Genomic DNA, 27,903 nt, shown 5'->3' on the forward strand with positions numbered 1-27,903 from the left:
ATACCATCTTCTAGATGGCCAAGTTTGGTCTGTTTGATTTGAGACCCAAATTTTAAAAATTATCCAGTTATCATTTTATTTTCCTCATTTTCCCTTCTTGTAGGCAGTATCACTAAATTATGTAAAATCTGGAATTTTGATAGGTTACTGTAGTGATCCAAGGCTGTCCGTAAGGCCCATGACCTCCAAGGATCCTCTGTCAGCTTTGCCACCCTATGCTATGTAGAGTAGATTCTCTTGATAATAATGAAAATCGATAATAGGCATAAACACTAAATCACACATCTCGGTCTACGACTTTGAAAATCTTGTGTCACATTTTACTTTTCGAAGAAAGTTCTAATTTCCCTTTTTGCATTATATTTTACTTGACATGCTTTGCACTTTCAACAATATGCTCTGAAATTTCTGTGCTGAAAGGCCAAGCATTACTCTCTTGAAAAAATAAAATATCAGCGGAAACTTTCAACACTCGCAATCAGGATCCGTGGTTTTGTAGTTTTACCATAGATTAAGTGATGAAGGGGACTTGTGATAAATTGTGGATGTCAAGTCAAGTTTTACAAGTGCCAATGATGACGTGGTAGAGTGTGTTATTTCTAGCGCTTAGTTAAGGTTGCCATTCAAATTTCTTCAGAATGTTTTTATCTGGCGGCAATGCTGAAAATAAAGGAAGTGACACACTGCGGTCAGTGAACAATAACCGTTTCAAAATTTGGCGGGGAGAAAGGGTTTGGCGGGAGAGATCTAAGGGCAAGTTTTTGAACGTTTCATCTAAGTAGGGTATGTGTGGAAAGCTATATGTAAAGAGAAATTTTGGCAAGTGTCTGTAACAATGAATCTATTTGAATTGTGACATTCCAAATCTTTGTCTCTTTTCGAAGAATCTTTCAATTCGCCATCAATCGCATCAAAAATGATGACATTACCCCCAGTAATAGTATTTTTGAACTCATATGAGCTTACCCTCAATTTTCGATCCGACTCGAATTCTGCAAAAAGTTTGCTTCCCTCCTCTTATTGAAAGTTCTTTTCATAGTTGGCCTCTGGAAGGAGAAGAGGAACTTGTAGGGAAGAAACGAACATCTGGCAAAATGGTTCTTGAATGAAATTTCTTGGACAAATCATCTTCGAGTCATGGAACTTGAGGTAAAAATTCTTTGGGTATTGTTAATCCCCCCCCCCCTAAAAGTCCGTTTTCCTCTGCACTTTGAGTTAATTTAGCACAGTGGGAGAGAATCCGTGCGTAATGGTGGGAAACTGATAGAATTTCATTCCGACCAAGGGCTCATAATGGAAACTTTTCAGGACGGCTTATTCGAATCATAATGTCAACACCAGATTATTTTCACCATTTCTCCAATGTTTATTCATTAGTTCGGAAATCGCATGCACAATCAGAGAAAGACGGATAACCCTCGATTCCCCTCCTCCCTATGCGTCGGCCCTTGTGCGCTTTTTTGTTTTTGGCGGTATTTTTTTTTAACCTCTCGAACTTAACATTAGTACCAACACCTGATGAAACATCCACTGCCTACAATCGACGATTTAGATCCCACAGTCATGAATAGATTGCTATATTTCAATATTTTATGGTATAATTAGCATCTGATGCCTTTTATTGTAATGTCTTTTATCATCAAAGGAATATTACACCATTCCACGGTGTTACAAACGTAGTGAAAAGAGTATGAGAGTGTTGTCAAACATGGAAAGCAGGAGGGTATTTTCGCGCCAAAATTCAGCTTACTTTAAGGTTAAGTTTTTATTAATGTAAAACTGTAACACCGAAATCTCATTCTTTATTCTTCGTTCACCAATTTTCTGTGTTTTCTGAATAATTTGTCAATCTAATCAATAGGTTTATCTGTGATCAGTGCCATTTTTCAATGGAATTCTCAATTTTTACGTGCCATAACTCAGTCTACCTAGTTAATAGTGAAAACAAACAGCCGCCCTCAACTAGTTGATAGATCGTCTTCATACCCTGTCTTTTGCATCCACACTTTTCCATTTGCACCACAAAATGGTAGGTACTCAGCAATTTTACTACTTTGCAAGTAAACCAAGTCTTTGAAATGATTTCCAAGGTCTGTGGTATGTATCATCATCAATTTAGAGTACATCAAAGCAGCCTCTTTCTGATCACCACCTTCAAGTATATCCTCGCTAAAAATTTTGGGGAATCAGCATTGACTACTTTACCTCGGCAGGGTGTCAGTCTTTTACAGTTGACAAAATTAAATGTTATTATGTACATTCGAGGGACAAGCAAGAGCATTTTCTGAGTTGGACTATCTGTAGACCAAGATCTAACTAAGCACCACCACATCTCCGTATCTTTACCGCTCTTTTTTTTTTTGTTCTGACCGCGAAGGGAATTGAATAGCAATTAATGATTCAACTGAAAGAGATTTGTCATTCAGTCCTTCGGATAACTGTCATTTAATGGAGTAGATGATGATGTAAGGTGAATTTCGGAGTGCTTTTCCCATGCATTGTGTGTGTTGGACTGCGATGTTACAGACAGGCAAGCAGTGATCTGCCTAAGAAAATAAACTTAAGGGAATCAGGACGAAGCAAAAGAACAGAAAAGTCTTCAATTTTTCAGCATTGTTGCCAACATCTGGGTAGAACTTTTGATTTTCAAGGGTTTTATAATGTTTCTCTAACCTTTCTTCGAGAATGACGGTAGGATAGTCAATTCAAGAATATTCTTGATTTGAACAATTTTGAATTGCATGAAATAAAAAATTTATGGGTTGAAATTTTGTAAAATTGAAATGGTTTATGTGTCTTGTCCCCAACACTGCAGCATGAGGTTTGTAAAATTGCACGGCAACCAAGATCCATGTTTTTCCGTTGCCATAGCAGTTTATTGATGATGGGTAAGAAGCGGACTTTTTCATCCTCGTTAGCTGTTTCATTCAAACCTTCAAAGCCATCAAATTTTTAGCAGCACGATTTCGTTTAACGAGATCAGTAGTACAGAAAGATGGTACTGTTCGTCAATCACAAAAGTTCAGTTTTACTCCTTTCTCTCGTTTTCTTTTCTTTCACTGAAGCTGAACAGGTTTTAACTTTTGATGATCTTACTTTTAGCGACGCAGTTTGGCCCCCAGCAGGCTGAAAAGGCTGAATGGCGAGGAAGAAGAGGAAAATGCCAAACGATCAAAAAGAGGCCGAATACTCAGTTCATCAAAAAAATCCGTAGCACCAGAGACTGTCGTAGAAAAACCGCCTGCACCCATTACAGCTGAATCCCTCTCCAACCATGTAAGAAACGTTTATCAAAAAATTTTCGCATGAACAAGGTCACCTTCTAACTTGCTTAGATCTTCGTCTTAATTGCACATAACACCGCGCTGCGGTGAAAACGCTCAAGTGCCACCTCAGTGGTCTTTATGTAAACATTCCAAATGTATGACAGTACAAGAGGGTTTTCTTTTGAATGTAGTTACTATGATTCCATCTCAATTTAATTGAAACGTGTGCATCTTTTCAGTTAAATTGCTAAAACTGCTTTACATCACATGAAAGCTGTCACGTCCATTGGAATCCAAGCTTTGAAGGACAACCTAAAGGTGATTCGTCAAGCTCAAGTGACAGGCTCGAACTGGCGTGCAATATATCGCAATGGTTAGGTAAAAAATCTCGGCAGATTTTGAATTTTTAGCCAAGCAAAGGATAATAGCCCCTGCCCTAGAGCCTAACTAATCATTCTAAGCCCAAAAATTGGCAAAATTCAGAGAAATTAAACCAGAATAGTGTTTGGAAAAAAACCTCGCATTCGATGCAGAAATCGATAGCTGAATCGAATGCAAGGTTTTATCCCAAACACTATTCTGCTTTCATTTCTCTGAATTTTGCAAATTTTTGGGTTTAGAATGATTCTTTATGCTCAAGCGCAGGGGCTATCGTCCTTTTTTATGCTCATATTTCAAAATCTGCCGAGATTTTTGACCTAATCGATGCGATACATCGCATGCCAGTTAGACCGCGTCAATTGAGCTTGACAAATCACCTTAAGATGTGCGTTCCTTAAATAATTTGAGTGTTCTTGCTGTATTTTCTAGCTGTTCATCTGCTCATAGAACAACAACCATAAGTGTGTACTGTGGTAGTCTTGCTCCAAATGCACAGCGACGTGGGGCCCACTTATATAGTTCGGAGCCCCGCGGCGCGCCCCTGGATACTGGACACCCCTATCAAATTGTGTTTCCTGCTATTTTTGTGTTACATCATTTTCTGTCTTCCGGATGAAAATTAGCATGAAATAACCCATGCCCTAGGAGAGTAAATAGAATTAAGCCTGTTTCAGATAACTTGTCCTTTTTCGCGGTATATGTGGAATGGTAGCAAATTCCCAATTTTACATATAAATTCGAAAAGGACAAGTTATTTACAACAGGCTCTCTCATCTATCAATTTATTGCAGATAATGTGAATTAACTCAAACTCTGAAATTTTGAAATCTTCTCCTGTGAAAGGATTTCTTTTATTTATATTCTTATCCAGTGAAATGATAATGAAATAAACTGTTTCAGTATCTCTAGAGTACTTGCACTATTTGAGGCAGAGCATTGTAGCTGTTCTCTTAATTGCTACACGGTCAGTCCTTGTGATATTGATTGTTAATTATTCTCTTTTCTTTTTTATGTTACAGGAAGCCCTCATCCGGCAGATCTTAACAAAGCCGTTCAAGGTACCTATACTGAATTATCAAGGTGGAATTGGTAGCAGGGCTTTGGGAGTGAGGCGAGATGGTGTTCGAAGGCCATTGCATGATCCGATGGCACCCAATGCTCTTGTCCTATACACACCTCCTCAACTCAGTGCTCATGATCTTCTTAAAGTTGACAAGTAATTAAGTATTTTTTTCTCATTCTGAAAGTAATTTTATCTTCCCTTAGATACGAAATCTAGCTCTATTTGTTTTATGTTGAATTTCTCAGGTTTAAAATAGTATTTTGAATTCTTTTCATCTTGAAAAACGCTGAGAAATGCAGTCTTTCAGCCCTCTAGAGTATGTATGTATGTAAAGTTTGCTCACATTTTTTTTTCTAGATCATACTTATCATAAGTAGTTTGTTGGCATTAGAATCTAAAAGCCATTTGCAAAGATCCTCACATCAGTTTTTGGTTAATAGTGTAACATCAAGCCAACTTTAATTGAATTCTACTCTTTTAATCGAATGCTTTCAGAGGATCTTGAGTGCGCCATTTTCATCCCAAAGTTTCAAACTTGAAGAAATTTAATTTTCTATGTATGAAAATTTAAAATTCTAAAAGGATGTACATGAATTTTCCTTGGAAAATAAACTAAAAAAACTCACTTGCTCGTAGATGTCTGAAAATAGCAGACATGTCCTGGGCTCTGGTCCATCCTCAATGAGAAATTGACTCAACCCTGAAACGCGCATGCTTTCTTTGATTATTAATGTACGAGTGACTTCCCTTGATTATCTCAAATTTGTGTGCATAATTTTTCTTGTATAGTTTTTTACTCCAATTTGATAATATTTCATTTGAATTTTCACCTTAAAATATTTTGAAAATAAGCAGATTCACCTTTCAAAGCTATGAGCCAAGCTTGTGGTATAGCATAAACTAGTTAATAGTTATTTCTTTGTTTTGTCATCCAGCAGGCTGCTGACTTCAGTCAAAGATCACATTTTTTTAGGTGCAAATATGACACTCATGTGTTTTCAAACAGACTTACCTTCTTTTTTTCATCAGATGATTTTTGTTTCCCAGAAGCACTTGACTCAAATGACCTATATCTGGCTAAAATTAATCAAGAATAACTATAACAATGCTCAATTGAATAATTAATGTAGAAAAACATTTAAATTTCTTATACATATGTTTCTCAATTTTCTCTCACACGAACAATGATTACAATATCCAGGATGCTAATTTCATCTTCAATTTTTTCTCTCTTTTTTTAGAGATAAAGTTCAAGTCCATGTGGTAGTTGATCCAGTTTTATCAAATATTCTGCGACCACATCAACGGGAGGTATGTAGTATGGTTCTTATTATATTTTATAAAAATGGAGAGACCTCTTTGAATCACCCGACTCAAAAATAAGCCATTTCAATAAATAGAAAATTGAAAAAATTGGAGAGTTCAAAACTGCAGAGTTCTGTCATCCGAAGCAAAAACACCATAACTCTATTCTAGATTATTTCATTTGTCTGCCATCATACGCCATTACAATGAAATCAATGATTACATGTACCTCATAATTCTAGAATAATTATGGCATACCATTGAGAACTCAAACTGACAAAATGAAGTATGATAGTGAACAGATTTTCTCGTAATAGAAAACCATGTGTGGAAGAAAAATACAAAATCAAGTTACAGCGTTTTAGCTGTAGACGGCAGTGTTTCACCCAGTAATATATTAATTGTAAATTTCCCAAACCTTGTATCTTGTTCGCGGTATGTTAAAATCTCTGCTCTTAGTTAATTTTTTAGGGATAAAAAAGCAACATTATTCCTTCAAGTTTTTAGAATTTTTCTTGCAGAGAGAAGAAAAATCATAAAGGTTTCAAGCATTGACGTTGAGGCGTTTGCCATGTAAAAAATGAAGTATGACAGAAAGTCTGCAACATTGCAGACCTAGATGGGGTTTGGGAGTTTTACCATCAATTTATGATTATAAGCAAGTTTGTCCATTAGTCAAATTGACAAAGCAGATGTTATTGAGGAACAAAATGTTTGATTATACTATCATTTCAATGTTATTGCAATGTGAAAACTTTTCAAAAATGGTGAGAAAAAAGTGGACTCAAGTGTTTTTTGAATCGCACAATTCATCACTTTGCACAGTTGAAAATTTTAGCATGACAAATGACTTTTCTCTCTTCAATCAATCAAATCAAATCTTCAAATCAGTTTCAAAGTCCCGCAAAATGTAATTGCAGATGGAAGTTACTCTCAACAATGAAAATGAGCTATTCCTCTTCATGTGCGAAAATATTGAACTCTAACTTTCATCAAGTTTTTTAGATGATTGCATGAACAAATGTGATTGTGGAAAGGTTTAAGAATCTAATAATTTTAACAGGGTGGTAAAATAGTGCTGGGTCCACACTATCTTGCGGGGAAAGCAAGGCTAAATTATTTGACTCCAATTGAAATTTTGGAACTTTTGGCCTTGCTTTCCCCGCAAATAATGTAGACTCAGCACTATTTTACCATCTTGTTACATACAGTTCAAGCCACATTTTTTAGTGTTTTTTTCGTGTCTGATAATTTTATTTTGTTTAAAATTTTGCCTCTCTCATCAAAATAAAAAAAACTGCAGTGAAAGATTTTTTTTTTTTATTTTTCATAAGAGGATCAAGTAGGGCTGTTCTATCGGTTGTCGGGAAGCTACCGAAAGAGTTCCGTTAAGAAAAAGTTACGATAAGAGCGCTCTTGCCGATAGCAATCAGAGTTTTCGGAGCTGGCGAAAATAAGCTGTTGCCATTTGTACATCTATTTTTTGCGCCGCCGCGCCAGGCAATCTGATAAACCGACACACAGGGCATCAATGCATTGAGTGTGAGCTCTCAAAAATCCGATAAGGCCGGCTGTTGTCGATATCATCGCCACTGTCGGTACTGCCGCCAGTTTCAATAAGAGACGATATCGATAGTGTTCCGGCAAGATTTCGTTTCAACACCCCTAGGATCAAGTGTCAAAAGTTTAGGTATTTATGGTTAATTCTTTTTGCAGGGTGTGAAGTTTATGTACGAATGTGTAACAGGAGTTCGAATTGAGAACGCATATGGATGTATCATGGCGGATGAAATGGGTCTCGGGAAGACTCTGCAGTGCATAACACTGATGTGGACCCTCTTGCGGCAGGGACCAGATTGTAAACCATTAATTAAAAAAGTGGTTATTGTCACTCCTAGCTCTTTAGTAAAGGTGTGTACATTTTATTTTTGTAACAACCCATTACTATTATCTATTATCTGTTGTTATAACAAGAAGGAAGCTAATGCCAGGAAAATTGTTGTGCAAGGATCTGATACCTTCAATTTTTTTACTTAAGACCAACTAAAAATTGCTTTAGCAACAGAAAATTTTCTCCTTGCCAAAATTAAAAAATGGTTCAAGAACAATGGTGACCAATGGTTCAATTTTCCACGAACTCAAAAATTTTTTGTCTTTTAAAAACCTGAATATTTTTTTTTTTACTGGACATTAAAGTTTTAGGACTATCAGTTGTTACCAATATTACGCTAGATCTGGCCACAGGCAATAATGAATTCCAGAAAATTACTCTTGTCTAACAGTGATAAAAAAAAATTAAGAACTTCAGGAACTCCTCACCTTTGCTTTCTTTTTTTTCCATTTGTAATTTAGCCTCTTCCATATTCTCATGTTCTCAGTCATACTTATCTCCTTAAAGTATCTTCAAACTAAACTTATTCTATTCAAAATTCCACTTCTAAAACCTTAGGAGTGCAGAAACTGTCTCAGAGAACATTTATTCGCTATTTAGCCTCAAAAATTCTTTATTTGAATATAATAATTTCACTCTCAAGTAAGTCCGATGTTAAAAGTAAGTGTTGAGATTGAAAAAATTTAAAAAAATCAGCGCTTTTTATTTGTGGATGGAGATAAATATTTCTGAACGGTGAACTTTTAAAACAATGGGTACTATGTTATGGGTTTCCTCATGCCTTAAGCGTGCTCAAGCATTTTCCATACCTCTGATGAACTTGTCTGTGGTGTATAGTGTGAGCAATGTGACGAACAACTTAACTTGCTCAGTATACCGAAAGGATCAAATTTTTATTTAACTTTGTTGTAATTTTTCCCTCAGAATTGGTGCAATGAGATCGTCAAATGGCTTGGTGGAAGGGTACATCCTTTGGCAATCGATGGCGGCGGTAAGGAACATATTGACAAGCAGCTGACCAGTTTCATGCAAACGTACTCACAGCGAGTCGTCAATCCTATTCTAGTCATTTCATATGAAACTTTTCGGAGCCATGCTCATGTTCTGAACAAAGGAGAAGTGGGCTTAGTTCTATGTGATGAGGTTAGATTTTTTAGCTTCCATCTTCTATTCTCACATCAAAGGTCATACATTACATATTGGACTTGAAAATCTTGAAGTCAATAAGAAAAGGAAAATTTCAAAGAAGTCAAATCAATTTCAGTTTGCTTTGCAATGAAATAATGTTTTTAATGTGCTGAATCTCTCTCGACAAGTTTATCAGTGATGACTGAAGTCGAAAAATGTGTATCTCTGATTGCAATGTTGGAAGTTTCTGTACATGTTTTATTCTTTAAAAGAAATCCAACCTACCGTTTTCCTGAATTTTCTTCATCCATCCAAAACTATTCACAGGAAATATCAAGGAGATATTTTAAATAGTTTTCTAGTGGAAACATAAAACATGATGGAAGATTTTAAAACATTACGATGGAGATATGTATTTTTCGACTTTATCCATCTCTGCATTAAAGGGGCGGAATGTTTTTGTGGAACCCAACTGTGGTTACTCACCAAATGAAAAGTTCATTTTGGATGGTCGATGTGATGTACTCTGATTCGGGCTTTATAGAAGCGGAAGTTTGAGTCCTTAATTTAAACCTTAGCTGCCAATTTCTCTCTCATGAGTTAATTTTGGACTTTTTAAACATGTTGAATGTGTCCTGCATTAAGTTGTAATTAGCAAGTGTATTTTGTTGTGGTTCAGTTTTTACCGTGCCTTAAGATCCATTGACATGAAGCTGTTGAGAAGAATTCATAATGGCACATAATAATGCAACAAACTTCCTTTGAGCCATTTTTCGTCATTTCCCTCATGGAGGAATGTAAATACATTTCAGCCTCGCAAAATTCCCACCCGCAAATTGTACTTTTACCAAGGAAATTTTGGATTTTTCCAGCTGAAAATTTCAGCGAGACTCCTCGCCACTATGTGCAAAAATCAGACAAATTTTAGACTTAAATTACTGAGTTGTACTCTTATAATAAATTGAATCGATTGGGTTGATTTGGCAACTTTGGAATGGATGTATGTTCCTTTGTCAGGGAAATGATAATTTATGAAGAAACCTTTATACCAGCCATTCAATGCACTAAAATTATGGAACATATTTTTTTTAATTGCGTCGGTTACAATGCTTCATTAATTAAGAATGAAGTCTCTCATTAAAGAAAAGAAAAATGAAGTTATCTAGAGAAGATTCTGTGAACATTTTTTAACAGAACTAAAATATAATCTTCATTTTCTTGAATCCTCACATAGCTGAACTTTCAAGGTCTTCAATAAGATACTCCTTTCAACTTTGCATGATTTTTTGAATAAGTATTTAGGAGCCTTTGGCCTACAAGTGAGCTGTCTATCGGAGAGTTTGATTGCATGAATAAAAATGTGCAAATAGTAATATCCAATACAACTTTTAATTCATTGTGTTTCTTGGAAGAGTAAAATTGTTCAACTCTAATTTAAATTTGTATCTTCATAATTTTTTATTTAGGGGCATAGACTGAAAAATTGTGAAAATCAAACATACCAAGCCCTGGTAAAATTACAGTGTCAGCGTCGAGTACTGCTCTCTGGAACACCAATTCAAAACGATCTCCTTGAATATTTCAGCTTAGTTCATTTTGTCAATCAAGGACTTTTAGGAACTTCACAGGTAAATTCCTTTAAAGCATATAGAAATTCTTCTTGATCTTTTTTTCTTTTTTTAAATTGTTTAACTCATCAAAACTGCTATTTCAGCTGGTCAAATCTTCTATTAATCCATAAGTTGAATCGTTCGACGATCAAATAATCAAAATTTCTATCAATTCATTAGTTGAATCGTCATATTATTATCTGAAAGATTTGTCCCTGAATTGACCAGACAAATTGTCTGTTGACTGACCAGTCAAATCTACTGTTCACCCATCAGTCGAATCATCTATCGATTGACCAGTCGAATCTTCTTTCAATCTACTCTCCCCTGGTCAATTTTCTTTTGATCAACTCGTCTAATCCTCTTAAATCCACTAGTCAAACTCTTGCCTTCACTGTCGACCAGTTTGAATCGTGATTGTTGTTGTTCAATTGGTTGAATTGTCTTATATTGAGGTAACGGAATGGTTTATAGCGAGATAATTTGACTGATCTATTTATAAAAGATTTCTCCTGTTGATCCACAGTTGATTTGCCTGATTGATCAAGCAGCCACATCATCCACGAATGGACCAGTTGAATTGTCTATAGATCGATCGGTCAAAGCAACCATCGATTGACCAGTCAAGTCATCTGTCGATTGACTAGTCAAACTGTCAATCAATCACTTATCAAATCGTTTGATGATTGTCTGTTGAATCCTCAGTCGACCCATCAGTCGAATTTTCCATTGATTTACCAGTTGAATTGTTTATTGATAAACTGATTGAATCATCTGTGGACTTTGAGAAAATTTAATACCTAATCAAGAGGCAAGAAGACTAGTCTATTGACACATTTTTCTATTTTTTGATCCACAATTAATACATACATAAAGTCGCTTTTATAGCGCCGCCTCGCGCTCTGCGACGCCCAATCGCCATTGCCCCCTATCCTCCCAGAGATCATCAGGCAATAGGCACCTTCTGATCTCCTCCTCCACTCCTTGTCGCCAACCTTTCACAGGACGTCCACGCCGTCGCCTTCCGGGAGGAACCCAATCGAAGACCTGCTTGGGCAACCGATCATCTGCCATCCTTCGCACATGTCCATACCAGACCAACTGCTTGGACCTGATATCGTGCACGATGTCCTTTTCCACACCCATTATCTCGCGTACCCTTTCATTGCGGATACGCTCTCTTCTCGATATCCCAGCAGACCTTCGCCAAAAGTCCATCTCGGTTGCCCTAAGCATGTCTTCAGTTCTTTTCTTGAGTTGCCAGACCTCACTCCCGTAAGTTACGATACTCTTCACGATGACGTTGTAAATTTTTCTTTTGGTCTCCTTGGAGATACTCTGGTCCCAGAGCACCCCATTTAGCATCGCGATAGCTTTCCTGCCTTGCACATTCCGATCCTTAATGGCCCGATCCAAATTTCCGTCCTTAGTTAACCAAACTCCTAGATATTTATACTCTTCACAGTCCAGAATCTTCCGGCCATCCTCCAGTTCAATGCTTTGCTGATCACCACCGATAACCAACTTCTCCGTCTTAACCACATTTACTTCCATTCCCCACTTTCGGTATACTTCCACTAGCTTCCGCGTCATGTAATTCGCATCTTCTTCGTCCTGAGCTATTACCACCTGATCATCAGCAAAGCACAGAGTATAAAGGGTGCCATCTTCACGTAGCGGGATGCCCATTCCCGAACAGCATCTTTTCCATTCCTTTAAAACTTCTTCCAGGTACACTTTAAATAAATCCACAATTAATTCCCCATAAAAATGTTTTGATTTTTTTAGGCACTAATATCAATGGGAGAGCAAGTTTAGATGTATAAATGTTGCCTTTTTGACTCCCCTGTCTCATAATGTTTACTCACTTTTTTTAATGCATTGATTGTTAAGCAATTTTTACTAACTCAAGTCTTCACCTGTATCCCAGGAAGATCTAAATGCAAAAAATATCGGTGGGCAAGGTCGCATCTCAACAGTTTTGGTTCTATTTTAAGCATTAGGTAGCGCCAGTAACAGCAGAATGCAAATATGCACTGATCTGATGACCAGCCGCACTGTAAGAGCCGTTCCCTCTGCCAATATACAACGCAGGTAGTGGTGATGTAAGATCAGCACAGCCTAAGAGGACTGAGAGGCTGTTGCTGTGATCAACTTATCAAACTGATTCTTAGTTGGTGAAGCTCTTAATCCGTTTTGTATTTCATTTCACAGGAATTCAGAAAACAGTACGAAAACCCAATTTTGCGTGGACAAGATGCGTATGCAACAGTAGATGAAAGAAAGAAAGCGGAAGAAAGGTTGAGTCAGCTTATAGGTATTGTAAATCGCTGCATGATTCGACGCACATCTGCACTGTTGTCCAAGTACCTCCCTGATAAAACTGAACAAGTGGTCTGCATAAACCTATCATCCATCCAGAAACAATTGTATCAGCATCTCATCAAATCTGATGCAGTAAGAAGAACAGTCAAGGGTGAGTATCTTATCATCATATCTTCTTAGTCACAGGTTAGTCTTCGTCTACCAAGATAACTTTTTCTTTAGAGTCGTCATAGAAATTTTGGTTGAGTTCTGCTAGAATTGTCTGTGTATCAGAACCTTAGTTCTGTGAACAAGAATCGTATTAAAAGTTCCGTATTTCTGAAGTAAAAAAATGTTGAAACAAGAAGGATGTCGAATCTTTATCCATGAGTTAATTTTGAAAATTTCTCATGTGCCCTTCAGAGGCAAAGGAGTCCATTAGAAAATTGGGAGGTCCCTGGTGCCCACCTTGTCATGTATAAAATTCCGGAAATGAAGCGCACAATGTGGTATTCTGCCAAGAATAGGAAAACCTCTGTCTAATCATTGGGTGTTGCCAATTTTTCCCCTTATAGAACAAAATTTTTTCAGTTTAATTCCCTAGAGACATTTATTCGCAATTGAGTATAGCACCTTTGAAAATTTCCAGGAAGAAAATTTGCAACCTTTCTAAAAAATATTTAATTGTGAGAATTGTCTTAACCACCAACTTTTCCAACGGCTTTTCTGTCCAGCACTGTAGTGTTAAAGTTTTTATTTTTTCAGTTGTCTACTATCATCATAAGAGTCAATTCAAATTCCTTATTAATGTTTCAGACTCTAACGACAAAGTCAGTTTAACTGCGCTGTCGTCAATAACATCTTTGAAAAAGCTATGCAATCATCCAGATTTGGTCATGGATAAGATACTTTCCGGAGCAGATGGATTTGAAAAAGCGATCTCGTTACTACCTAAGGAGTACATTGATACTTACAAAAGGTACACCCTAGATTGTTATAAAATTGCCTGCCAACTAGAAATTCTATTCCTCGATCCAGTTATTCTTAAAAATCTCCCAACAGCTTATGTAATTCATTTCATAGTTGATAACTATCGTTCTTTTTCCTAATGATTCCAGAAAGGCATGGATCTTCTCTAAATTATTTAACATTTCTGCACAGATTTTGTAAATCTACGCATGTCACGTAATATATTTCCATGAGAATATTCTTGCAAGGATGATGATGAATCACACAAAATTTCATACATTAACAATGATCATTTAAAGAAGTAAAAAATATCCAAAAAGTCTTTAATATTGCAAACCAAGATACTTTTTTCTAAGTTCCATGCTTAACTTTAGAATAAATTAAAATATATCGACGGTGTAAGTAGGCAAACACATAACTCGTTTGCGGTGTCTGAAAATCTCCGCCTCTATGTTATTTTTTAAAAGGAGAACAAATTGACATAATTCCTTGGTGTTTTTGCAGAATTTTCTTCTCAGAGAGAAGAATAATCACAGCAGTTTTAAAGAATTGCCGTTGAGTAGTTTTCTGTTTAAAAAATAAAGTATGACAGGAAGTCTGCGACGTCGCAAACCGAGTTATGTGATTGCTGACTTGCACCGTCGATATAGGTATTAACAGAAATGTATTCAAAGAAAAAATGTATTAAAAAAAGAGAAAAGTGACGTGACCTTTGGCTGATCGTTTAATGAACCGTCTCGTGTCTCAAATAACATATATTTAATGCCTCACTTACACTTTAAAATCCTTGCTACTTGTTCAAAACCAGTCTGGAAGTATTATTTCAAAAAGAATTTTGAAACAAAAAAAAGTCGTTGTTAAGGTGATTCGTCAAGCTCAATTGAGGTGGTCGAACTGGCATGCGATATAGTGCATCAATTAGGTAAAAAATCTTGGCAGATTTTGATTTTTTAGCAAAAAAAAGGATGATAGCCCCTGCGCCTAAGCCTAAAGAATCATTCTAAACCCAAAAAGTGGCAAAATTCAGAGAAATGAAAGCAGAATAGTGTTTGGAAAAAAACCTCAAGTTCGATACAGAAATCGGTAACCTAAAAGATGCGATTTATGGCATGCCAGTTAGACCACTTCTTTTGAGCTTGATGAATCACCCTAAGTCTGTTGTTAATTATACATATTTTCTTTTTATAATATATGTACATCTTGTGCAGTCTGTTCTTTACGTTTTCATTCTATGATCAATATTTGCTAAGTGAATATTTGTGGGCTACTAGTCTCATTTCATAAAATTGGATACAATCACCCTCAATTCACTCCTCTAATAATTTCATTTCATACGAGTTGATCAAATCACGCTATTTAAACATTCAAATTTATCTAAAATGAAAAAAGTCCTACATGCTAAACTCTCCATTTCTTTAAATTTTTATAAAGCCTGAGCCAAAAATCACGCATACTGAAGCCAAAGTCATAAGATACCATAAAAACAATCAAATGCTCTCAATCAACTCTAATTGTGTGTAATATATATTTTTTTCCAGGCAAAAACTTCAGGTTGAGCTGTCTGCGAAACTTATGGTGCTGGATACTATGCTGGCAGTCATTAAAACAACAACAACAGATAAAATCGTTCTGGTATCCAACTACACGCAGACCTTGGACCTTTTCCAACGCCTATGTAGTTTGAGGAATTATAATTACGTTCGTTTAGACGGAACCATGACAATTAAAAAACGAGCGAAGGTATGTTCTTACCAACTTTATACGACTTACTCTAGGGGTAAAGAAACTTGCTCAGAAGATTGCGCAGCCTGTACGAATGGGAAGGGCTTTAAAAACGGTAGGGCGTGAAAAGGGATTTTGAAAATTTGAATTGTACAAAAATAGGCTTTGAATATGGCCAGGTAAGTTTGCAACCACATAAAAATTGTGGCCCATCAGTAAAATTGCATATTTTTGCCAACAAAAATCAAGGATCATCTCTTAAAAAAATGTGGAATGACTAAGGATGTTCCAAATGACCTTCCCGGCAAAGTATCACAAGCGCCATTTTTACCGAAATTGAGTTATGAATAGTTCCGAAATAACGAGATGCATTTACATACGAAAATAATCATTTTTTTTACAACAAATATGTAGAAATATGAATAAAAGTCGATTAAAGTTGATGTACTTTCGTATCACAAGCGCCATTTGGGAGAAAAGTATCACAAGCGCCAAGTTCGGCAACCGCCTACCTTTCTGATTGTTTTACAATTTTTGTCACGGCAGTCTTCGGAATGACTTGAAACTAAATTATTTTCGCATGTAATTACATCTCGTTATTTCGAATATAATATTTTTTTTAGACTAAATATAAATAAATATTTAAAATACTCCATTGAAGTTGACGAACTTTCGTATCACAAGCGCCATGTAAGAGAAAAGTATCACAAGCGCCAAGTTGGGAATAATCGCTCATCTTTGAGATTGATTTTCGATATTAGTATCAACAACTTTTGGAATGACTTGGAGCGATTCGTCACTTTTCGGCCGAAGTATCACAAGCGCTATTTTTATTAAAGTTGAGTTATGGGTAGTTTTGAATTAATAAGATGCATTTACATACGAAAATAATATTTTTTTTTAGATTAAAAATGAAGAAATATGGAAAAAACTCCGTTAAATTTGATGGGCTTTCGTATCACAAGCGCCAATAGATTCTCAGAGTGCCCCGAGAAGCCGATATCACAAGCGCCAATTTTCAAAGAAAAACCCGTTTTTTTAAAGAAATTTTATTAAAATTCGAAGCAGGGAGGTGTGCTGGATCTATATTTCAAGTTTCAAGCCAAACATCCGTCTTTTACGGTCGCAATTCAGTTTTTTGTGTCTCTTGAAAAGTTGGCAAAGTGGCGCTTGTGATAAGGATTGCCTAGAATGCATGAAATCGATTAGAATTATATAAAGTAGGGTGAAATTATTCATCTTCAGAGGGTCCTGAACGAGAATCCAAATTTGCCCCCTCGACAAATCATGGGAACCCCCCGAAAACCCCCAACATAAAAAAAAACAGTCAGAAATTGGTTATTTTCTCTCGTTGTTCTGCTACTAGCGCACGTTTTGAGAGCAGAAATTTTTTTCTCATATAATTTCTCATCTATAGGGAGTTCTTAACGAGAATCCAAATTTGCCCCCTCGACCAATCATGGGGACCCCCCCGAAAACCCCTCCATAATCGAAACAACTGTCAAAAATCGGTTATTTTCTCTCGTTTTTTCGGCTACCATCGCATGTTTTGGGAGCAGAACTTTTTTTCTCATTTAATTTCTCATCTATAGGGGGACCTTAACGAGAATCCAAAATTGCCCCCTCGAACAATCATGGGGACCCCTCCAAGCCCCCCCCCCCCCCATAAAAAAACGGTCAAAAATAGGTTATTCTCTCGTTTTACGGCTATTATCGCCAAAGCCGTTGATTTTAAGACAGAGTTTGTGGATCTCACATGAAAGCAGATAAAAATTCGGTCTTATTTAACCCGGTTTAAAATTTTTCTGATGAAAATTGCGGTCACTACAGGGTTCTCATAGATAGCCCAAAATTTTCCAAATTTCGTTTTTTGATGGTTTTTTGCTTGTAACTGTTGTTCAGCTATTCTTTAAAGTAAGTAGATCCTTTCAAATGAAAGTAGATTTAAAATGCTGCAAATTTGTGTATCAAGCTTGTCCTTAGAGCGTAACGAGACGGCACCCCAGCGTTGCAAAAGTTACCGTCTCAAAATGGATTTTCCGGGGCGGTGCAGTCCGCGCAACCACTCCACTCTTTTGCTCTACTCTAGGATTGCCTAGAATGCATAACCAGCATGATGAGTAAGTCCGCAACCACGTATCAAGGTTTGCGACGTTGCAGACTTCCCATCATGTCTTATTTTAAAAAGGAAAACGACTTAACGGCGATTTTTAAAAACTGCCGTGCTTTTTCTTCTCAGTCCGAAAAAATTATGCAAAAAGTTTAAGGAATAATGACGATTTGTTCTCCTTTATTTCAATAAATAAAATAACAGCGGGAATTTTGAGACATCACAAACGAGATAAATGGTTACGCACTTACACCGTCGATATGTTGTATTTAGGTAGGTGTAAGTATTTATGCATGCAGTGGCGGTTATGAATTTAAGGCCCGCGCAGCCGCGACACGTAAGAGGCGATGGAGTATCTGTGTGAGGGTGTGTGTGTGTCTGTGTTGGGGGGGGGGGGGTATGGAATCCCCAGGGACTAGGTGAGTCCGACGGATCTCCCTTGGAAACTTTTGGAAAATTAAGACACTGCAGATCCCAATTTTGTCAATTTCGAGGGGGGGGGGGGGGGGGTTGGAAGTAAAAATAATGGAGTGGAAAAAAGTACGAGGGTCATCCAATGAGGTTCCCTACCTCTTATCTTCCAAACGGAAAGAGATAAATCAAATCGGTAAAAAAGTTCTTATAAGGCATACTCTAAGCTTTAAAAGAAGCTCAAGTTTTTGAAAATTGGTCGAGGGGTTCGCGAGGAAACTTAATTTTACTGCGACAACTTCCTGTCGCCGCGCGCCCACCTTCGGAGTCTGGATGCGCGGAGAGTCGATTATTTCAGACTTGGGTTTTCGCCGCTAAGCATCATATCAAAAAGAAATTTGAAGGTTTTTATTGAGTAGACCTTACCTTACTTTTTGACGAAGTCCCTGCCTCTGTTTTGACATTTCTGGTATCAATATTGCAGCTTCTTGATGCCTTCCGCGTAGAAGCTGGCTCTTGTCTTGGCACCGAAACCAGTCATTGAAAAGCCCTCTACACTTCCGAATCAGTTGCTTTGCATAAGAAAATTTCCCTCCATCTTCCGTACTCTTACGATTCAGCCTCATGTGACTTTTGTCTGTTCACTGAGCTGAAAAATTTCCTCGGTGGAAAGCGGAATCCGAATGATTCGGAAGTACAGAGCGCTGTCAATGACGGATTCCGGTGCCAAGACAAGAGCCAGCCTCTACGCGGAAGGCATCAAGAAGCTACAATATTGACACCAGAAATGTCAAAACAGAGGCGGAGACTACGTCAAAAAGTAAGGTAAGGTCTACTCAATAAAAACCTTCAAATTTCTTTTTGATATGATGCTTAGCGGCGAAAACCCAAGTCTGAAATAATCGACTCTCCGCGCATCCAGACTCCGAAGGTGGGCGCGCGGCGACAGGAAGTTGTCGCAGTAAAATTAAGTTTCCTCGCGAACCCCTCGACCAATTTTCAAAAACTTGAGCTTCTTTTAAAGCTTAGAGTATGCCTTATAAGAACTTTTTTACCGATTTGATTTATCTCTTTCCGTTTGGAAGATAAGAGGTAGGGAACCTCATTGGATGACCCTCGCAAATGGACATCGGACGTTTTCGCATACTTTTGAGGTTCGACCCCCTAAATGGGGGCGAAAAAACAAAAAACAGGTCAAATCCGTCTACACATAGATGCGCCTACCCTCGAAGATGACGTTAAGCCAAAAAACTCAAAATCCAAAAAAATGGACATCGGACGTTTTCGCATACCTCGAAATGGGAAGGCTGAAAATTCCCTACACTCCTAGTTCACACTCCGCTTCTTAGGATCTCTTGCCCCACTTTCAGGTTCTCATCTTTCTTTTCTTCTTTTTGAAGCAGACAAACTCTTCGAAACTCGCCAGTTATTTCCACTTGCACTGGTTTCTTCTCTTTTTTTTATTCTCATAAATGAATCAGTGAGAATAAAAACACACCTACTCGGTAACTCGAAAATGCTCAATTTTCATTAAAGACAGTCAATTTTCACAGAGGTCATTGAGGGTAGAGTATCTGTTCCAATTTGGACCTTTTAAGTGTCCTTAAGTACTTGTCTTTCGGTACCAAAAATATTTTTCTTAGACTAACTTTTTCACCCACTGTGCATTGTTTTCGTTCTCACTGATTCAAATTTGCAAAACTCATTACAGTTTTCCCTGCTTTTTTCCAGATTGTGGAAAAATTCAATGATCCGACTGGAGGTGATTTCATATTCATGCTGAGCTCAAAAGCGGGAGGCTGCGGTCTGAACTTGATTGGTGCTAATCGATTAGTCATGTTTGATCCAGATTGGAACCCTGCTAACGATGACCAAGCCATGGCACGAGTGTGGAGAGATGGTCAAAAGAAACCCTGTTTTGTCTACAGGTTTCTGTGTGTAAGTTTTTTATATTTATCTATTCATTTAAATTTCGACGAGAAAAATCCCAACTACAAGAAAATAGAATGCATCGATAGTGAAACTTTCTAACTTGGCATCTTGTTTACCATATTTAAAGATGTACGCTCCCATCTAATTTTTTTTAAGGGAGAGCAAATCAGCATAATTCCTTGAAGTTTTTCCAGAAATAGAGAATTTGCAGGTGTCTGAAATTTTGAGAATTGCATCTTGAAAATGATACTGCTAGGAAAATTGAGTACGAGGGTTTCCTAGTTTTCTAATTTGAACAATCATTGAAGAAAATATGACAAAAGAACCTAATCCGCTAAAATACATGTGTTTAAATGGAAAATGCAGCATAAGGCGGCACATTTTCTCACTTTTAAATGTATTTTTCTCCAATTTCCCATGTCAGAAAAAAATTATGAAAAATATCGTGAACTCAGCTCATTAGGCACTCTCAGATGAAGCAATAAAATTTTGTGTGTGCAAATTCTCCATTGCTTTGCATACAGAAAAAAAATCACAGAAGTTTTTAGGAATTGACGTTGAATAGCTCTCCATTTAAAAAAGGAGGAATGACAGAAAGTCAGCAACGTCTCAAACCGAGATAAGTGGTTTGGGAGTTTCACTGCCAATTCTTAATAGCAACATGGAAAGAAACAATGTATCAGTAGCATACAATGGAGAAATAGAAATAATCTCAAGTAGACAAGAATTAGCCAAAATTGATAAAACATCAATAAAAGAATAACTCCTTTTCAGTCGTAGACAAATGTGGAATCAAGATTTTTTTTTTAATATTCTCATAAAATCGAACCTTCATTCATTATCTTTACTTACTGCCTCTATATTTAGCCTACCCACGGTTCATTTAAAATAGGTACAAGGTGAAAAGAATTTTTGATTGCAAGTTTGAGTACGTCAGGAAATTATCTTTATTGTTGGTTTTCAATTCTGTCCATTATGTATTCTCCACAAAAAAGTAACACATGTGACAAAACTGCAGTATTTATTCAGTCGACATTTTTCGCTTTATCATTTTTGTTATATCGCCTAATACATCTGTGGCTGCTCTGTTAAGAAGAAGTTTTAATATTTTTTTTCCCTCCATGTAAAAGAATCCGTTTTTTGGTTTTAGAGGACTTGATTCTTAACTTTATGCCATCCTTAATTTCCTTGGTTTTAAATAAGAATAGGTGAAATTTTTATTTTTTATTTTTACTGACAATTATCATTTTGAGCCATTCCTGCCCACCCTGAGGATTTTCGTACAAAAGAAATAACACACACAACCCTCTACCAATGATGGCACCAGAACAAAATTGTAATTTAATCTTACGACTTTTATACATTTTCAATTTTCTGCTGAAAGCATGAAACATGATTGATTAAATAGCAGTTCACAGTATATCATGTACTCTCGATATATTTACATAGGATGCATGTTTCAAAAACAAATTCTTCTAGCAAAACTCGAAACTCATCAACCTCTGATTACATGCAAAAGCAAAGTCTCCTAATTCTATATCAATTTTTGTTTGCAGACGGGAACTATCGAGGAGAAAATGATGCAACGGCAGGCTCACAAGAAAGCTCTCAGTTCTAGTGTTGTTGATTGTGAAGAAGATGTTGCGCGCCACTTCAGTCTTTCAGAGCTCCGATCTCTGTTCCAGCTGGAGGAGAACACCATTAGTGATACACATGACAAGTACGTCAGTCATTCCATTCCTTCAATGCAACCTATCAGGAAAACAATTAACGATAATTGCGCAAGAAAAATAAAAATAATTGCAAAATGAACTAGTCAACATATTTTGAGTCAGAAGTTGGAAAACAGGGGCGCAGAAACTTCCTCAGATTAAAAAATAGTTGCAATATTTGTCTCAAAATTTCTTTATTTATTTTTGGAAAATTTCCTTAAGGTTAAAATTTTACTTTGTGACAAAAAATTTCCGAAAATAACATGTTAACTAACTTTTTCTCTATTTTTCGCTCAAGACTATGGTCTTACATCCAAAAATCTCCTCACACCACAAGCTGGCTTGTGCACTCGAACATTTTCTGCACATTTGGTTGTAAATAATTACGTAGAAATGAAGTAGGTGTCAAACAACTGAAGATAAACTCTGCTTTTCTTTTCTAAACGATAAATTATATTACTTGAACCATTTTTGTTTTTTAACTAACCACCAGATTCAATCATATTCTTGGTTTGGTTACACTGACCCCCTCATTCCTTAACAAAGAGGTCTCGTTAACTTAAGCTAAAATTCTGCCGACCAAGTATTAAAAAAAATTGTTAACAAATCTATATTTATGAATTGGATCTACGCATGAAAAAAAGTCTGCTATGGAAACCTCTGTATCAATAAACTTAATAACATAATTGTGTTTATCCATGGGCTTAATCGGACCGCGTTTAGCAGAAAGGAATCAAGCCACATCAGCTTTTGCCAAATTTTACTGGGCAATTCAATTTTTACAAAGGAACATTTGTGCAGATTCCCTTGAACATTAATAGGAACTTGCCTCGTACTAAGCAGAATATTTACTGAAATTTGCACAAAAATCTGCACAACTGATTTCATGTAAAAATTAAGTTGCCCACTTAAATTTGGCAATAGCTGATGTGGCTTGGTTCCTTTGTGCTTAACGCGGTCCAATCGTGATTTATCATGCTACCTTACCGAAATGTTTGCAAAGTTTTTAAATTTCAAATTCTTTCTTTTTGAAAACAAAGGGACACTTATTTCTTACTTTTGCTCCTCATCTCTCAGTGAGGTAGCAATCTTTCGTTGTTACTGCAAACACTATCTTACAGAAATTGAGGAAACATCATGGAAACCAAGAATTCTTTGTTCGTTGTTTAATCATTACTATAATTCTATTTCAGAATCAAATGCAAGCGATGTGTTAACGGAGTTCAAATGAAGCCTCCTCCTGCTGACAGTGATTGCACCTGTGATTTGAGCTGTTGGTATCATTGCGCAGATAAACGGTGGCTGGTAGATCCCATCCTGAAAAGCTGCTGGCCTGCTGGAATTTCATTCGTCTTCTATCAGCACTCTACCAAAGTTGTAAGTTAATATACCATGTTCAAACAAGTTCGGTGTTGGCAAAGCAAGTTTTTTCTTGGCCGCAGTAAGAGCTGAAAAAGTTTGTTCAAATTTGGATCTGAGTTTACTTACTTTTAATATTTAGCACGAATGATTATTTTTTGAACCCTTGATTAGTTTCTCAATGCAAGTAAAGATCACCATAAGCGTATGAATTTTACAGGAAATACATTCAAATGCATTTGAGGACATATGTGCAACGATAGCGGTCGCTGACATCCGCCATTTCTAGGGCAAACACTTTTTTCGAAATCCAGAGCCTTAAAGAATACCTGTGCAAAGTTTCAGACTTCCAGCACAATTTTTCTGTGAGATATGAACTGAAAACCGTGTTATTTGTAAAAACAGCGGATGTGAGAACCCACTGTTTTCCCCGGTCGGCGCGGCAGGACACTGTGGAGATTTGAACCCACTTGCGATAACAGCCTGCCCTCTGGCCATGGGCTGTAGCTGACACTCAAATTATACGTATTGGGACCGTCTTGCCAGAATTGTCGAATTTTTAACTGATTTTAGAATTTGTTCCTCGTTTTTGTTGTAAAAGTTACAAACGGTTTAGTTTCTTGATCAATTTTGTTAAATGACTCAGCATTGACTTACTTTTAGTTCATTTCAATCGTTTCACCAGCCTTACCCTTCCTGAAGACTTTGTTTCATGCATTAAAAAGTGTTCTCAGTAAAAATAGCGGATGTCACATTTTTTTCAAATCGCTGTTACTCCTTCAATTTTTCACTTACATAGATCGTAAAACGTATGTTTTTTACCAGAAAAGTTGCTCTTCATGAAAATCTTTATGAGAATCCTCTCGGTTCTACAGGCGGAAAAGTGCAAAGCTTCAAAAACTTCAAACGCGATTTTCTCACAATGTGAAAACTCGACATCCGCTATTGTTACAGATTAGTCCTCATTTGCTGAAATATCTATTGCCCTTTAGCAAGGCCATTCTTAACAGATTCACTGCGACCACTTGTTTGCAAGATTGGTCCTGTCAGCCAGGAAAAATACTCATAGAACGGCAAGATTCGCATGCAATTACTACAACCCTAGTACTTCCTATAGGTTACATGCATGGTTAATAGTGTGCAATTTGTTCCTCGTAGGAGCCACAAATAGCTTCTGGATGAAAATTTGCTGCTCAAAACACAGGCCATCATGACTGTTATGGCCTTAACAAACTAGCGTTTAAACTATGTGTATGACGGCTTTCGCAGTGAAACTTGGACATGTTACAAAACGAGAGTGAAATATGAATATTTTAGCCCATGAATTGTTCTCCTCTGAACATATCCAACAGAAATCCTGCCAAAACTTTCATTGATGATCAACTCATTTAATTTGTATTTTTTTTAAAAATCTCGTGTTTTCTTGTTTAATTGTATTTAAGTTTCTGCTTGACTTTTAAGTGATGAATGTTTTTTTTGTCCTCTAGAAAGTTGATGAGAAACCTGCTGTCAAAGAAGAGGTGGAAGATGAAACAGAAAAAGACAACGATGAAGTGGATGATGGAAGTGGCTCGGAGAGCAATGAAGATAGTTCCAGTGACTTTGAAAAGGAAAATGAAGCTTATAATGATTAGATTCCCCTCCGACTGAACCTTATGACTTCTCACTCCAAAAAAAAATTTTATGAAAATCCAACACGAGACAATCTGCTTTGCCCAAAGTTCTAATGACTTTAAAGAATCAATTCGCTTCTGTAATTGTAGTAAGTAAGTACAGTTAAACTGTCATATTATATTTGATCAATATTTGAATGCTACAATTCTAGCGGTAGAGTTTTGGAAAAATAAGCGGAGTTCAGAACAATAATATATTTCCGCGAGTCATAGTAGTTGAATGATACCCATGTTTGTCTGAGTGAAAAGTAAATAAGGAAACTTTGCCCAGGCGCTGTAAACACTATTAGTTAAGCCGAAAATAGAACCAGTTAATTTTTTTTAAAAACAGTAAGTGCTGTTTCTGGGTCCAGGTAGCCAGTGGAAGCTATTCAAAGCCCTGCTCAATTAATTTCACGTTACGAAATTATCTGCTCATCCTTTATCCAAAGATAGGGCACATTCACCTGGTCTTATTTTGTATTTTTTTTTCTATCTTCGTTTTTTAATTTTTCCCATACACATTACATGTGGATTTATGCATTTTCGATTATACATGGTATGGGGTATCCAGCTGAAGCTTCCGTTACAATTCATTAGATGATCGAGGTATTAATGTAAGTAGAAATTCCTATGAATTTGTACTTTATCCTCTAGATCAAAATTGTTTCAATGAAGTTGAGCCCACCTTAGTCAAAATAACACACAAATTAATTGTATTTTCTATGAGCTTGGCAGAATGTTTTGATTAAAAATATTTTCAATTTAAATGATCTTCACATCTGGCCTCAGGATCCGATAAAAAACTTGCTTGAGCGAAGCTTTTTCAATTCGTCTTTAACTCAGACAAACCGTGTGTCATCATAAACCGTATGTTTTTTTTGTTCTTGCGTAGCAAGCTGGCATTCATTTTCACATGAAGGAAATATTGGCTGAGTTTGCAGAGTTTGTCCTCAAAAGTCCTTGCTCATTTGATAGAAACTCAGAATTCAAAGTAATGTCCTTGAATCGTTAAAACCTAGGTCAATTCAGTGACATTCCCTGACAAAGAAATACAAGTTTCTTTAAAAATTAAGCTCCAAAATATGAAAGTATACTGAAATTAATTTGAACCCAAAGATTTTTATCGTAAAATTCTCTTGTAAGGTGTGGTATGTAATGAGAAGGTGGATGAATTTTCCCCCAGTTTTCCCCATCAATTTTGCCTCGACTGTTTTTCTTCACCTGCCTTGATATTTTGTTAAATTTTTGCAATATCCAAAGCCACTAATCATAATGACTTGAATCTGCTTCACCCTCAAAACACCACATCATTTTATTCGCAATAATTTCAGTGGAAGCTTGGTCTTCTGAGACTCTGAAATTTTTACTCCGAATATTATGTTTAGAATAATTGTGTACGGAATTTAAAATCATTCTACTTGACAAGCAAGCAAGGTATGATTCAAACATTTAAATCTCCACAGAAAATGTTTTCTTGTCAAAATTCCATGCAGGAACGATGCGCATAGTAAACTTTCGAATAATTAACACCTATTTACACTAATGAAAGCAGTCAATACTGATTTGAAATATCTCGGATTTTTTCTGTCTCAATAATGTCAGTTGCAATCGCTAATATTTGACTACGGAGCTGATTTTGAAGCTTTGAATTGACTTCATTGTTTTTCCCTCTAGTTTGAATGATAAATCATGCACCGCCGTGGCTTCATTCATTTCTTGTCTGTTGGTCTTCTGTGGGAGGTTGTCTTCTGATTCAATTGAATAAAATCTCATCTTCTCATTAAGATTAGAGAGGAATTTACTTTGTTCCGCAGCTGATTTATCTCGTTTTTCCCCTCGCATACCGTCATTCATCTAACATTTTTATTTGCAAAGGCAAATCGTTTTCCATTTTCTTTAATTTCCTTAAAATTTCATGCTATTCTTCCGCTTCAAATGGAAAAAGAAAAACGGTTCATTGTCTTGTTTCTGAACAAGCAATGTAGGCACTTTTAAATAAGTAATTTAAGGAGTTAAAAACTTGCCCATATTCTAAGTACTGCGCCTTATAACCCTTGCTGTTTGAATGCTGCTCACCTTGGTAGTTTTTCCCCAAGTTTTGGGCTGGTTTCTGCTCATTTACACGCTTCCTCTTTTTTGAGTGACGTGATACTACCGTTTCTCAAAGTTGTTAATCAGATTTTAAATTTTACAGAACCTCTGTAAATAATAATGTACGTTCCCATTGTAAATATGTTAAGGGAGGCGGTTTTCTCTATTTTTTGTGAATTAATTTTAATTTGGTTGTATATAGTAATAGAACAGAGAAGTATAAATTTTGTTTTTTAACTTGTTGTTAGTTATTTTTAATTCATTGCTAATTGTTCGGTTTTCAAAAAGCTTTTTGGAATCAACTTTAGATCTAGTTTTTTTATTTTAAATTAGGTTGAATAATAAGATCAGCAGCCAAATCGTAGTCTCTCTTTTCTTACACAGATGAGTCAGTCCTTTTAATTATGAAAAAACAAATTTTAACTCTCCGCGCGAATAAAATAATAATTTAAAAAAACATATATCTGAGTATTAAAAAAAAACAGAAATCATAATAGAATAGTCAGTCCAATGAATTATAATAGTTGGTATAGAAAAATAAAGCATCAAAATTTGGTTCATTAAAATTCTAAAAATCATTTCAATTGATGCAAGATGCAAAGTAAGTTTCTATACATGCAACATGAAAAACCACAATTGTTCATAAATTACTCTGCAAAATTTACCATAGCAAGGTGAAAAAAAATTTGTTAAAGCATAAGGTGGTGTTCGTCATGGAAAGGACAGAATGGGTCCGACATTTTTCTGAGTGTTTACTCTACGACATTTCTGCGTTTCTCAACTTTTTTAGAGTAGTCAGGATAATAGACTTCATTATGGAAACTTATTTCTAAAAGTGAGTTATATCTACCTCTCACTGCAGGAAGGACTCTTAAAGTTACTTCAAAGAAGAGAGCGTTTATTTTACTTTCCCGTCTAAGATCTTCTCAAGTAGCCTCCGGAAGAATCTTTTTTTACCAATTTCATTAAGAAAACTTTAAAGTAATGACATCAG

General features: G+C 36.3%; 1 protein-coding gene across 1 annotated transcript; it reads left to right on the top strand.

The window, feature by feature from the left end:
• The first annotated feature begins 1,757 nt into the window (after window positions 1–1,757).
• On the top strand, window positions 1,758–27,146 carry okr (DNA repair and recombination protein RAD54-like okr). The gene is made up of 14 exons (XM_019046537.2): window positions 1,758–2,029; window positions 3,103–3,276; window positions 4,667–4,863; window positions 5,952–6,021; window positions 7,732–7,926; window positions 8,831–9,049; window positions 10,501–10,662; window positions 12,859–13,120; window positions 13,765–13,927; window positions 15,456–15,657; window positions 19,892–20,098; window positions 21,649–21,812; window positions 22,998–23,181; window positions 24,651–27,146. Exons 1-14 carry the CDS (start codon window positions 2,027–2,029, stop codon window positions 24,795–24,797), a joined length of 2,349 nt encoding a protein of 782 aa, XP_018902082.2. The 5' UTR covers window positions 1,758–2,026; the 3' UTR covers window positions 24,798–27,146.
• The last annotated feature ends 757 nt before the right edge of the window (window positions 27,147–27,903 follow it).

Source organism: Bemisia tabaci, chromosome 10 (assembly GCF_918797505.1).
Source record: "Bemisia tabaci chromosome 10, PGI_BMITA_v3".
Lineage (NCBI taxonomy): Eukaryota > Metazoa > Arthropoda > Insecta > Hemiptera > Aleyrodidae > Bemisia > Bemisia tabaci.

Excerpts from the sequence above, each read along its gene's own strand:
- okr (XM_019046537.2), top strand. Across the intron at positions 10,663-12,858 it reads GACTTTTAGGAACTTCACAG|GAATTCAGAAAACAGTACGA; the intron begins GTAAATTCCTTT and ends TTCATTTCACAG. Across the intron at positions 23,182-24,650 it reads ATCAGCACTCTACCAAAGTT|AAAGTTGATGAGAAACCTGC; the intron begins GTAAGTTAATAT and ends TTTGTCCTCTAG.